General features: G+C 45.8%; 1 protein-coding gene across 1 annotated transcript in view; it reads left to right on the forward strand.

Annotated features, from left to right (window-relative positions):
- Positions 1-14,520, forward strand: part of LOC126297767 (Down syndrome cell adhesion molecule-like protein Dscam2) — a 1,507,668-nt gene that overhangs the window by 1,309,155 nt on the left and 183,993 nt on the right. Inside the window, exon 8 of the mRNA XM_049988942.1 lies at positions 9,032-9,183. Coding sequence (XP_049844899.1) covers positions 9,032-9,183 — 152 coding nt within the window. The remainder of the gene's footprint in view (positions 1-9,031; positions 9,184-14,520) is intronic.

Raw genomic sequence — 14,520 nt, forward strand, 5'->3', positions numbered from 1 at the left:
ATAAATAGTTTGGACAAGAAGAGAATAGAAGCTTTCGAAATGTGGTGCTACAGAACAATGTTGAAGATTAGATGGGTGGATCATGTAACTAATGAGGAGGTATTGAAAAGGATTGGGGAGAAGAGAAGTTTGTGGCACAACTTGACTAGAAGAAGGGATCGGTTGGTAGGACATGTCCTGAGGCATCAAGGGATCACCAATTTAGTATTGGATGGCAGCGTGGAGGGTAAAAATCGTAGAGGGAGACCAAGAGATGAATACACTAAGCAGATTCAGAAGGATGTGGGTTGCAGTAGGTACTGGGACATGAAGAAGCTTGCACAGGATAGAGTAGCATGGAGAGCTGCATCAAACCATTCTCTGGACTGAAGACCAGAAGAACAACAACAACGCGTTAAATAGGGAAAGTTTGATTATAACCACCTGGTATGTTGAGTTTACAACGAAAGCCGTGCTTTTAGAAGCAACTATGTAGTCTGAAATTAATCATCACAAATAAAAAAAATTGCAACTGTGATGAAAGCTGGAAAAATACAATTTAGTAATCTAAGTTGCTGGTCTTCGCTCCTACATTATGATGGAACTTTATATGTATTTTTTTGTTGGACGTATTTGATTTCAGTTTAATTGGCTATGATAAACGAATCACGTGAACCATTCTGCCTCAAAAAGCGTGACGTACCGAAATCGTTGACAGCCAGGACGGCGATAGATAATAAACAAATTAGTAGTTCGTGCTGACAGGCCGTTTTGCTATCTTGATGGCCTCTCTGATCTTCATCTTAATGGGAAGTGGCTGCGTGGCTGGGATGCATCGAGCAACCGCTCTTATCTTCATTTCTACTACCGCCCTTTGTGAAATTGACTGAGTTGTGTATAACACCCTTATTTTACTGGTCTTGTAGCTCAGTCTATAATCGTAGCCCAGCTCGTGAAACCCTGGTGAATAAGCTTGTCCGCGGCATCTTTAGAGCAACACAGAAACTCTGCAATTTAGTTGCTCCCACTTTTTACGGACTTCATACATCTCATATAACTAATCAGGAGTAAAGACTAACATTTCCAGAATTACAGTACTTCACCTCCATCCACCTTGATGTTCCCAACCAACCAAGTCACCGGATACCAAGATGCTCCTGCCATGTGAAAACTGATGAGATAGGGAATGGAATGGCACACGCAATTGCACCCTACATCTACATACATACTCTGCAATCCACCATACGGTGCGTGGCGGAGGGTACCTCGTACCACAACAATGTTGTCTGCCAACAAAAGTATCCGATACGCTGTTTCTCCAATGCATGTTATACATACGTCATCACGCCATCACATACCCTAAAGAATGTTATTAAATCGATGTCCCACTCGAAGAACCTACCCTTATATGATACAAACTAAATAGTCCGACGTTTCGGTCAGAGCTACAAGTTCATTTAAAGATAAAACATCTTCAAAATTGTCAATTTCACAAAAAACTTCAAGTTCTTGTAACCTCAGAGCATCTAAACGATCAATTTATAATCATTACAAAATATTTAAAATACAGGGTGTTCGGAAATTACCGTTACAAACTTCTAGAGGTGGTGAGTAGATAATATGAATTGGAAACGTACCGTTTCCGTTCTACAGTCATTTGAAAACATGTTGGTGACGTGACCACTTTTACAACTAGCTGATCAGGCGTGACACAGTACATTACTTGTTTTACAGCTTCACTCATTAATAGACAAAGAAATTGCCTGTGTACTCGTTGACGGGTTTTCTTCAACGTGATGCAGTACGACCTCTTCCACTTCGGGTGCGCGCCGTCTCCTTGGAGCTGCACAGTCACACATGCTGACGGTGGAGGTACTCTTTCTCGAAGTCGTTGCGTAATTGTGGCAAAAAAGGCATGCGATGGAGTGGACGGTGTGGAGAACGATCTCGATCAAAACGACGAGCAGCTCTACCATAACCGTGATCTACGACATTCAGAAGGATCATGCCGGCGTATTGTGCAAACGTGTAGTCAACTATGTTGCTCTTATTATGTCTCCAAGTTTGTCAAATATGAGGTGTCTATGAATCCTTCGTACACCGGTTCGCTAGAAAATAAAATCAAACAAGTCGTATTAATACACTCCTGGAAATGGAAAAAAGAACACATTGACACCGGTGTGTCAGACCCACCATACTTGCTCCGGACACTGCGAGAGGGCTGTACTAGCAATGATCACACGCACGGCACAGCGGACACACCAGGAACCACGGTGTTGGCCGTCGACTGGCGCTAGCTGCGCAGCGTTTGTGCACCGCCGCCGTCAGTGTCAGCCAGTTTGCCGTGGCATACGGAGCTCCATCGCAGTCTTTAACACTGGTAGCAGGCCGCGACATCGTGGACGTGAACCGTATGTGCAGTTGACGGACTTTGAGCGAGGGCGTATAGTGGGCATGCGGGAGGCCGGGTGGACGTACCGCCGAATTGCTCAACACGTGGTGCGTGAGGTCTCCACAGTACATCGACGTTGTCGTCAGTGGTCGGCGGAAGGTGCACGTAGGATCCTACACAGTGCCGTAGGGGACCGCACCGCCACTTCCCAGCAAATTAGGGACACTGTTGCTCCTGGGGTATCGGCGAGGACCATTCGCAACCGTCTCCATGAAGCTGGGCTACGGTCTCGCACACCGTTAGGCAGTCATCCGCTCACGCCCCAACATCGTGCAGCCCGCCTTCAATGGTGTCGCGACAGGCGTGAATGGAGGGACGAATGGAGACGTGTCGTCTTCAGCGATGAGAGTCGCTTCTGCCTTGGTGCCAATGATGGTCGTATGCGTGTTTGGCGCCGTGCAGGTGAGCGCCATAATCAGGACTGCATACGACCGAGGCACACAGGGCCAACACCCGGCATCATGGTGTGGGGAGCGATCTCCTACACTGGCCGTACACCTCTGGTGATCGTCGAGGGGACACTGAATAGTGCACGGTACATCCAAACCGTCATCGAACCCATCGTTCTACCATTCCTAGACCGGCAAGGGAACTTGCTGTTCCAACAGGACAATGCACGTCCGCATGTATCCCGTGCCACCCAACGTGCTCTAGAAGGTGTAAGTCAACTACCCTGGCCAGCAAGATCTCCGGATCTGTCCCCCATTGAGCATGTTTGGGACTGGATGAAGCGTCGTCTCACGCGGTCTCCACGTCCAGCACGAACGCTGGTCCAACTGAGGCACCAGGTGGAAATGGCATGGCAAGCCGTTCCACAGGACTACATCCAGCGTCTCTACAATCGTCTCAATGGGAGAATAGCAGCCTGCATTGCTGCGAAAGGTGGATATACACTGTACTAGTGCCGACATTGTGCATGCTCTGTTGCCTGTGTCTATGTGCCTGTGGTTCTGTCAGTGTGATCATGTGATGTATCTGACCCCAGGAATGTGTCAATAAAGTTTCCCCTTCCTGGGACAATGAATTCACGGTGTTCTTATTTCAATTTCCAGGAGTGTAAATTTTATTGTAAAAAGTAAATGATAATACTTAACTTTGACAATTACACAGACGTGTCGCAAGCAAAGGGCGACATACGAAATAATGAATCTTCTTCAGTATCATAATTCCAAGTCTGAGCTACATGGACTGTACAAGCGAAGTAACTAGCGTTGACGCTTCTATTCAAGTCGCTAGTCTTGAAGCTACTATTCAACTGGGCCGTCGCCAGGCGGCCGCGCTTATGACATCTTCACATAGCCACATAGGGGCCGAAGCTGTCGCATTGTCGTCCTGGAGAGGGAACCGGTCAGCGTGCGATTGGTTGACGTCTTCTCACATCGATCTCTTCTCTATCGTTGCCGACTGGCGTGCAGGGTCTTGACTTTGCACCATAGCAGCTCTAATACTCACAGACACGTGAATGAGGCTTGAAGCAGGTCAGAGTGGTAGAGCAGACGTCAAATGGCATCAGCCGATCCAACGTAACCACCGCCCCCCCTCCCCCCCTCACCAACCACCCCGACTGCCATGCTGCATTTTTTCAAACGGCTGTTTCGTAGGTTTCTGGACATGGGTTCATGTTCAAAACATGATGTACTCACTCCCCTGTACAAGTCCTAGAATTTTATAATGGGAATTTCCGAACAACTTGAATACAGGGTGTTACAAAAAGGTACGGCCAAACTTTCAGGAAACATTCCTTACACACAAATAAAGAAAAGATTATATGTCGACATATGTCCGGAAAAGCTTAATTTCCATGTTAGAGCTCATTTTAGATTCGTCAGTATGTACTGCACTTCCTCGATTCACCGCCATGATTTCATACAGGATACTCTACCTGTGCTGCTAGAACATGTGCCTTTGCAAGTACGACACAACATGTGGTTCATGCACGATGGAGCTCCTGCACATTTCAGTCGAAGTGTTCGTACGCTTCTCAACAACAGATTCGGTGACCGATGGATTGGTAGAGGCGGACCAATTCTATGGCCTCCACGCTCTCCTGACCTCAACCCTCTTGACTTTCATTTATGGGGACATTTGAAAGCTCTTGTCTACGCAACCCCGTTACCAGATGGAGAGACTCTTCGTGCTCGTATTGTGGACGGCTGTGATACAATACGCCATTGTCCAGGGCTGCATCAGAGCATCAGGGATTCCATGCGACGGAGGACGGATACATGTATCCTCGCTAACGGAGGACATTTTGAACATTTCCTGTAACAAAGTGTTTGAAGTCACGTTGGTACGTTCTGTTGCTGTGTGTTGCCATTCCATGATTTGAAGAGAAGTAATAAAATGAGCTCTAACATGGAAAGTAAGCGTTTCCCGACACATGTCCACATAACATATTTTCTTTCTTTGTGTGTGAGGAATGTTTCCTGACAGTTTGGCCGTACCTTTTTGTAACACCCTGTATCCTACTGAAAATCAATGAAAAACTTTTCTAATGAAAGTAGCTTATTCGTGTCGTCTTTACTGTGCTGAATTTTATACGATAATAAAAAATCAGTTTCAGCGATCATTATTCACAATTAACACACCACATGAAATTTTTTTAGAATTTTTTTAAAAAAAAGTTATTGTAGTGTCGAAAGTATTCGGAACATTTCATGCCGACTGTCTTCTATCTTCCATTGTTGCTAATGTTAGCTAACAGTAGCGGCTGTTTGGGAACTGGCCAAAGGTATTTCCAAATAATGATTGATGATAAAGCCATTGCTGGCCTATATAGGTCGTCCCTTACACCTCCGAGAAGTGTAAGGAATTCTACGGAATGTGCAATTCGCAGTGGGGCGAGAAAAATAATTATTCGGATGGCAGAATGCTGAGGTCTGGAGAAACAGAATGGTCAAATAATTGTCATATTGATACAATCATAACATCACGCAGTTCTGGGAGTGATTAATTCATTTAATAATGAATGTAACTGTATTTATAAATGTAACACTTCACCCATGGTAAAGTTTGGTGTGGCCAACACAGTAACTTATTTTTATGTTGTTGTTGTGGTCTTCAGTCCAGAGAATGGTTTGATGCAGCTCTCCATGCTACTCTATCCTGTGCAAGCTTCTTCATCTCCCAGGGAGCCAGTCCTGATCCTTGTTTATATAAATGATATGTCCTCTAGTATTAGTGGTAACTCTAAAATATTTCTGTTTGCTGATGACACTAGTGTGGTAGTAAAGGATGTTGTGTGCAACACTGACTCGGTTTCAAATAGTGCAGTTCCCATTGTAGAAAATAAACTGACGCTAAATCACAGTTAGACACAATTTTTACAGTTTCTAACACACAATTCAACAAAACCTGACGTATTAATTTCACAAAATGTGCATATGATTAGTGAAACTGAACAGTTCAGTTTCTAGGTGTTCAGATAGATAGTAAACTGTCGTGGAAAGCCCACATTCAGTATCTTGTTCAAAGACTTAAAGCTGCTATTTTTACTATCTGAAGTGAGTGATCGTTCGACACGAAAATTAGTATACTTTGATTATTTTCATTCGATTATGTCGTATGGTATTATATTATGTGGTAACTCTTCCCATTCTAAAAATATATATTTGGCTCAGAAACGGGCGGTTCGGGCAGTAAGTGGTTTAAGTCCACGAACCTCTTGTCGACCCCTGTTCACGAGTCTGGGTATTTTAACACTCGCTTCTCAATACATATATTCTTTACTGTCATTTCTTGTTAACAATATTAACTTATTCCCAAGAATAAGCAGCTTTCACTCAGTTAATACTCGGCAGAAATCAAAGCTGCATTTGGATCGGACTTCCTCAACTCTTGTACAGAAAGGTGTGCAGTTTACTGCCGCATCCATTTTCAATAAGCTACCACTCGAATTCAAAAATCTTAGCAGTAATCCACGCGCTTCAAATCCAAACTGAAGAGTTTCCTCATGGGTCACTCCTTCTATTCTGTCGAGGAGTTCCTTTCAAAAGTAAGCTGATTCTGGTTGTGTTGTTGATTTCGTTTACTTGACTTTTTCGGGTTCATAAACATTTTATTCTTGTCTGTTTTATGTTGAATTTCATGTACTGATACCTTCCATGACCTTGGAGATTTGCTCCTCAATTTGGTCCTACGGAATTTGACCTGTAAATAAAAATAAATAAATAAATAAGGGGTACAAATATCAGGTGTTCCAGCCTGTATACAAAGAGCGTCCCAGAAGGAATAGAAACAGTATAGGAGGGGGGTAGTATGGACTAATTCGAATACATTCCATATAATAAGCGTCCTGGAAGATGGATCGGCAGAAATGGTCGCTTTTGCCTTTGCTCAACACCTACTGTGAGTATTTGTATGTGTTACGTTATAACAGCTGTATTCAAGTAACCAATAAAAACTTATATGGGAAATTTTATTCGAATTAGTCCATACTATCATCTCAAAAAATATTAACAATATCTCCTGAAACACCCTGTGTACGTAGATTTCGCTACTGGTGACGACTTGTGGTTCGAAAAACGTAATGAGTTCTGGCTCCCACGACCTGCAAGGACGTATTTCCTTCTTTCCCGCAGCCGATTTAGAACCACGACTTCCCTCTGTGAGGTGCACAGTGATCAGCCAAAACACTCTGCACGACGTTGGATGTCGCCGGGCACGTGACACGGTAACAAAAGTATGTAAGCGGAGCAGACACGCATAGCGGATCACCCTAGCGAAGATAAGTGCTGCAAACGGGTAAATCCACTGAAATAAGAGACTTTGACAAAGGGCAGATAATTATTATGCAGAGCCTGTGAACGAGTATCTGGAAAACGGTAGGCTGGTCGAATGTTCGCGTGTTACTGTCGTGAGCATCTACGGAAGGAGGTAGAAGGTCGCTAAATGGTCGGACGTCCTAGACTCTTCACAGAACGTGGGGTTCTGAAGCTTGTCTGCTCTGTAAAGTATGATGGTGGCGATCTGTGGCATCTCTGCCGAAAGAGCACAGTGCTGTTGCACGCACAAGTGTTTCGGAGCACGCCATTCACGTATGTTGTTGTGCATGGAAAGGTGTGTGAAATCTTATAGGACTTAACTGCTAAGGTCATCAGTCCCTAAGCTTACACACTACTTAACCTAAATTACAAATACACACACACCCATGCCCGAGGGAGGACTCGAACCTCCGCCGTGATCAGTCGCACAGTCCATAACTGCAGTGCCTAAGACCGCTCGGCTAATCCCGCGCGGCTGTTGTACACGGAGTTCCGCAGCCGACCACTTCTACGTGTTCGCATAATGACCCAACACATTTTTGCTACACTGGGTCGATGGTCGTCACCAGAGAAGCCGTCATCGAGGTGAACGGCGGCTACAAACGTGCAGCGCGCCTCTGATGCAGGCTGGTGGGAGCAGTGTTATGCTATGGGAGACATTCTCTTGCGCTTGCATGGAACCTGTGGTAGAATCGAAGGCACGCAGACAGCGGCGAACCACCTGCTTAATGTCTTCCCCGACGGCGATGCCATCTTTCGACAGTATAATTGTCCATGTATCGGAGCCAGAACCGTGCTACAGTGGTTTAAGGAGCATTATAGTGAACTCACGTTGAGGAACCTGTCTGGGTCGCTATCGGGCGCCATCACCGCGTACTCATATCAGCGCCCAGTTATTTACGCGAATTACATGACCTGTGCGCAGACATCAAATGCGAATACCTCCACAAACCTACCAATATGCCGGATCCCTGACAGGCAGAGTCAGTGATGTATTTCACTCCAATTTGGACGTTTGTAGTAAGATCCTATGGGACCAAACTGCTGAGGCCATCAGTCCCTAAGCTTACACACTACTTAATGTAACTTAGACTAACTTACGCTAAGGACAACATGCACACTCATGTCCGAGGGAGGACTCGAACATCCGACGGGGGTGGGGGTTGGGGGGGGGGGGCGGGTGGGGGGAGAGGGCAGACTCGCCCGAACCGTGACAAGGCGCCTTAAACGGCGCGGCTACCCCGCGTGGCTGAGTGTATAGTGAACTTGCTCTAACTCAAAGAGAAAAAACCACATCATCTCACCACTCATACTCTTTTAACCTAGTAGCAGTTTTCTCCGCATAGAGAACGCATGATTTGTTCAAGGCAGGTCTACAGATCTTCGCTGGACAATGGGTCGAGTACTCTGCGTCACAGACCTTATTAGAGACCTTAACTGAGCTCGCGAGTTGTGTTTCCAGCTACAAAAAAAGGCAGTATGAGTCACATTAGTCATGCTCTGCAAAGAACTGAGGATATCCCATGCATCGCGGTGGCAGGCTTCGTTGTTACTTGCCGGATGCACCCCACTCGCTCAATATCTCACTTCTCCTGTCCAATATACTGACTGGACACCTTTTTTCCGTGACCCTGCATACCCCACTAGGGGACTCTACATTCTGAGTAACTGTGTGTTTCAAATTCTTGGCTCCATAATTTCATGGAATATATATATATATATAGAGAGAGAGAGAGAGAGAGAGAGAGAGAGAGAGAGAGAGATGATGAAACTGTAAACGATGCAGTTTTCTTGCAGTGTTTGGTTACATACTAATTCTGTTTTGTCTTTGTTGAAGGTTCGTCATTGGACAGTACGTGACATTACATGGCGACGTTATCAGCCACGTGAACATAAGCAACGTGGCTGTGGAAGACGGAGGCATATACAGTTGCACAGCGAGCAACAGAGTGGGTGAAGTGACCCATTCTGCCGACATGAGAGTTTATGGTAAGTCAATGAAAACCATTGTACTGAAAGACGTGTTTCGTTACCAATTAAAATGTATAACATTTGACGCTAGAAGAACGCTACAGCGTTCCTTTATTTTATTCTTTTTAATTGCTTTCTTGAGCGCAAATTAAAAATTATTTGGCATTTTCTGCTCTTTATTGAGATGCTGCCACGTGCTGATTTTATTTTCTGGTAGAGAACTAAAACGTTGGGGCGCTCAATAAGTAATGGAACACATTTCTTTCTTAGTCAATTTACATTAAAAAACTGCGGAATTTGTTGTGGGACCTCGTTGGCTATTCCCGCTTCAACCCCTATAGTTTCATGAAGTTCCAATTGGTGACGGCCGGCCGGTGTGACCGAATGGTTCTAGGCGCTACAGTCGGGAACTGCGCGACCGCTACGGTCGCATGTTCGAATCCTGCCTCGGGCATGGTTGTGTGTGATGTCCTTAGGTTAGTTAGGTTTAAGTAGTTCTAAGTTTTAGGGGATTGATGATCTCAGATGTTAAGGCCCATAGTGCTCAGAGCCATTTGAACCAATTTCTGATTGGTGACGGCGCTATACTTAGGGTTCAAAATGGCGTCTCCAACGAAGATGCGTTCCAAGCAGAGAGTTGTCATTGAGTTTCTTTTGCGGAGAGCCAGAACATCGCTGATATTCATAGGAGCTTGTAGGATGTCTACCGAGACCAGACAGTGAACATTAGCATGGTGAGACGTTCAGCGAGCATTCTGTAATCACTGCATCAAGGTCGCGCAAACCTGTCCGATCACCCGAGTTGGAATGTGCGGACACACTCAATCGAAGTCATTGACGGATCACAAACACTTCGCTACTCAACTGGACGTCACTGTTGATAGTGCTGACACACTCATACACCAGTTGGGGTACTGAAACGTGTGTGCCCGGATCACGTACCTTCCGACTTCCGTCCGTTTGGCCCATACACGACGCACTCCGCGGGATTGAGTAGATGGATGATGGAGACGTTATGGATGCAGCAAGGCGTTGGCTCTGACGTCGACTAGTTGAGTGGTACCATGTGGGCATACGGGCCGTCCCAGTAATGTGGCGCACGGCCGTCGCATTGAACGAAACTTATGTTGAAAAATAGGGTTTTGTAGCCAAAAGAGTGGGGAATATAATGGTGTACTGGAATCCTAAACAAAACCAACCTGCTTTCAGAAAATATTAGTTGCTTTACTTATCGAAGGTCCCTCGTAAATGTCTGGCTCCTATCATCACAAACATAGCATAATACTGTCATAGACGCATTGGCGGTGTGTGCTCCTGCACAGTCCCGCATAAAATAATGATAGGCCTATTCATTATTTATTGGTTCTCTGGAAACAAGACTGCACTGCATTTTGGACGTTCCTTTCAGAAGTGAAGGCCAGGAGAATAATGTCAGTTCAGTTAGTCGTGTTGCAGCAACTGTGTTACGCACTCCTGTTTTCATACAATGAACAGCCGAGGAAACGGGTACACTTGCCTAATATCGTGTAGTGCCCCCGCGAACACGCAGAAGTGCCGCAACACGTGGCATAGACTCGACTGATGTCTGAAGTAGTGCTGGAGGAAAATCACACCATGAATCCTGCACAGCTGTCCATAGACCCGTACGAGTACGACGGGGTGGAGATCCTTCTGAAAATCACCTGCCAAGGCATCCCAGATATGCTCAATAATGTTCATGTCTAGTGAATTTGCTGGCCAACGGAAGTGTTTAAACTCAGAAGAGTGTTGCTAAAGCCACTCTGTAGCAATTCTGGACGTGTGGGGTGTCGCATTGTCCTGCTGGAATTGTCCAAGTCCGTCGGAATGCACAATGGACATGAATGGATGCAGATGATCAAACAGAATGCTTATGTACGTACACTACAGGCCATTAAAATTGCTACACCAAGAAGAAATGCAGATGATAAACGGGTATTCATTGGACAAATATATTGTACTAGAAATGACATGTGATTACATTTCACGCAATTTGGGTGCATAGATCCTGAAAAATCAGTACCCATAACAACCACATCTGGCCGTAATAACGGCCTTGATATGCCTGGGCATTGAGTCAAACAGAGCTTGGATGGCCTTGTAGAGGTAAAGCTGCCCATGCAGCTTCAACACGATACCACAGTTCATCAAGAGTAGTGACTGGTGTATTGTGACGAGCCAGTTGCTCGGCCACCATTGACCAGACGTTTTCAATTGGTGAGGGATCTGGAGAATGTGCTGCCCAGGGCACCAGTCGAACATTTTCTGTATCCAGAGGGGCCCGTACAGGACCTGCAACATGCGGTCGTGCCTTTCCTGCTGAAGTGTAGGGTTTCGCAGAGATCGAATGAAGGGTAGAGCCACGGGTCGTAACACTTCTGAAATTTAACGTCTACTGTTCAAAGTGCCGTCAATGCGAACAAGTGGTGACCGAGACGTGTAGCCAATGGCACCCCATACCACTACGCCGAGTGATACGCCAGTATGGCAATGACGAATACACGCTTCCAATGTGCTTTCACCGCGATGTCGCCAAACACGGATGCGACCATCATGATGCTGTGAACAGAACCTGGATTCGTCCGAAAAAATGACGTTTTGCCATTCGTGTACCCAGGTTCGTCGTTGAGTGCACCATCGCAGGCACTCCTGTCTGTGATGCAGTGTCAAGGGTTACCGCAGCCATGGTCTCCGAGCTTATAGTCCATGCTGCGCAAACGTCATCGAACTGTTTGTGCAGATGGTTGTTGTCTTGCAAACGTCCCCATCTGTTGACTCAGGGATCGAGACATGGCTGCACGATCTGTTAGAGCCATGCGGATAAGTTGCCTGTCATCGCGACTGCTAGTCATACGAGGCCGTTGGCATCCAGTACGGCGTTCCGTATTATCCTCCTGAACCCACCGATTCAATATTCTGCTTACCGTCATTGGATCTCGACTAACGCTAGCAGCAATGTCGCGATACGATAAACCGCAATCGCGATAAGCTACAGTCTGACCTTTATCACAGTCGGAAACGTGATGGTACGCATTTCTCCTCTTACACGAGGCATCACAACAACGTTTCATCAGGCAACGCCGGTCAACTGCTGTTTGTGTATGAGAAATCGGTTGGAAACTTTCTTCATGTCAGCACGTTGTAGGTGTCGCCACTGGGGCCAACCCTGTATGAATGCTCTGAAAAGCTAATAATTTTCATATCACAGCATCTTCTTCCTGTCGTTAAATTTCGCGTCTGTAGCACGTCATCTTCGTGGTGTAGCAATTTTAATGGCCAGTAGTGTATTAGTTGTCAGAGTCGTGTCTAGACGTCTCAGGGGTCCCATAACGCCCAAACTGTAGACGCCCCACACCACCACAGAGCCTCCTCGAGCTTGAAAAGCGCCCTGCTGACATGCAGGGTCCATGCATTCACGAAGTTGTCTCTATACCCGTACACGTCCATCCGCTCGATACAATTTGAAACGGGCCTTCGGCTCCGAAAACCCATATCGATGATGTCTCGTAAATGGTTTGCAAGCTGACACTTGTTGATGGCTCAGCACTGAAATCTGCAGAAATTTGCTGAAGGGTTGCACTTCTGTCACGTTGAAAGATTCCCTTCAGTCGTCGTTGGTCCCGTTCTTGCAGGATTTTTTTTCCGGCCGGAGCGATGTCGGAGATTTGATGCTTCTCCAGATTCCTGATATTCACTGTACACTCGTGAAATGATCGCACAGAAAATCCCCAGATCATCGCTACCTCGCTCGTGCACCGACTATAACACCACGTTCAAACTCACTTAAATCCTTATAAATTGCCATAGTAGCAGCATTTACCGATCTAACAACTGCGTCAGACACTTGTTGTCTTGTATAGGCCTTGCCGATCGCAGCGCCATATTCTGCGTTTTTACATATCTCTCTATTTGAATACATATTCCTTCGCGTGGCCACTCGCCGCAGTTCCACTGCCGACTGCTCCTAGTTAGTTCGGTATCGAGTTGTTGTTCGTTTCGTTCGCTGCGCACGCCCATTCTAGATATGTTTCAAACCTTTTCTAAACTCTGGACTTCTGGATCTTTTCGTACTCTATTCAGCGTCCAGGATAGGTAATTAAAACGTATTTTATAATTACGTAAATTACATAAAAATTACGTGGTATGTAATACATACATCTTATCAGGAAGCGAAAGAGCACATCAGCTTACCTCACATTTCGATAAAAAGAGGAAGACATAAAAAGGCAATTTTTTTTTATTACACATACAAAGAAAGTCGGCATGCCAAGCACGAATGACCATTTTCCTTCTTTTTCTCGAATGGTTCAAATGGCTTTGAGCACTATGGGACTTAACATCTGAGGTCATCACTCCCCTAAACTTAGAACTACTTAAAACCTAACTAACGTAATGACATCACACCCATCCATGCCGAGGCAGAATTCGAGTCTGCGACCGTAGCAGCAGCGAGGTTCCGGACTGAAGCGCCTAAAACCGCTCGGCCACCGCGGCTGGCCGTCTTTTTTTATCCAAGTTAAAACGGCATGTTCATTGTTATGGAACGCAGACCGACTCACAACCGAATGAAGCCCGCGCTCCATAATCGACTGCCTGGTGTTACATTTTGTAAAGAGAATATTATAACTTCTACAATATTATTCCAGTGGTACAGGGTGGAGCACGAAAAATAGGCCCCAAGTGCTAGACTGCTCACTGTCGCCCACCAATCATCATGTATTGTTTCGAAGTTGTTGTTTTCATTAGCTTATTTGTTATTTCTTTACTGCCTAATTCAGATGTTCAAATGTGTGTCAAATCTTATGGAACTTAACTGCTAAGGTCATCAGTACCTAAGCTTACACACTGCTTAACGTAAATTATCCTAAGGACAAACACACACACCCATGCCCGAGAGAGGACTCGAACCTCCGCCGGGACCAGCCGCACAGTCCATGACTGCACCGCCTCAGACAGCTCGGCTAATCCCACGCGGCCACTGCCTAATTATTTGCATGTTTTTCTATTCTGCTCGTAGAGGTCTACAAAAAATTGGTTCAAATGGCTCTGAGCACTATGGGACGTAACATCTGAGGTCATCAGTCCCCTAGAACTTAGAACTACTTAAACCTAACTAACCTAAGGACATCACACACATCCATGCCCGGGGCAGGATTCGAACCTGCGACCGTAGTGGTCGCGCGGTTCCAGACTGTAGCGCCTAGAACCGCTCGGCCACTTCGGCCGGGAGGTTCGAGTCCTCCCTCGGGCATGGATGTGCGTGTCGTCCTTACCGTAAGTTAGTTTAAGTTAGATTAACTAGTGTGTAAGCTTAGGAACCTATGATCTCAGCAGTTC

The sequence above is a fragment of the Schistocerca gregaria genome, chromosome X, assembly GCF_023897955.1.
Source record: "Schistocerca gregaria isolate iqSchGreg1 chromosome X, iqSchGreg1.2, whole genome shotgun sequence".
Taxonomy (NCBI): domain Eukaryota; kingdom Metazoa; phylum Arthropoda; class Insecta; order Orthoptera; family Acrididae; genus Schistocerca; species Schistocerca gregaria.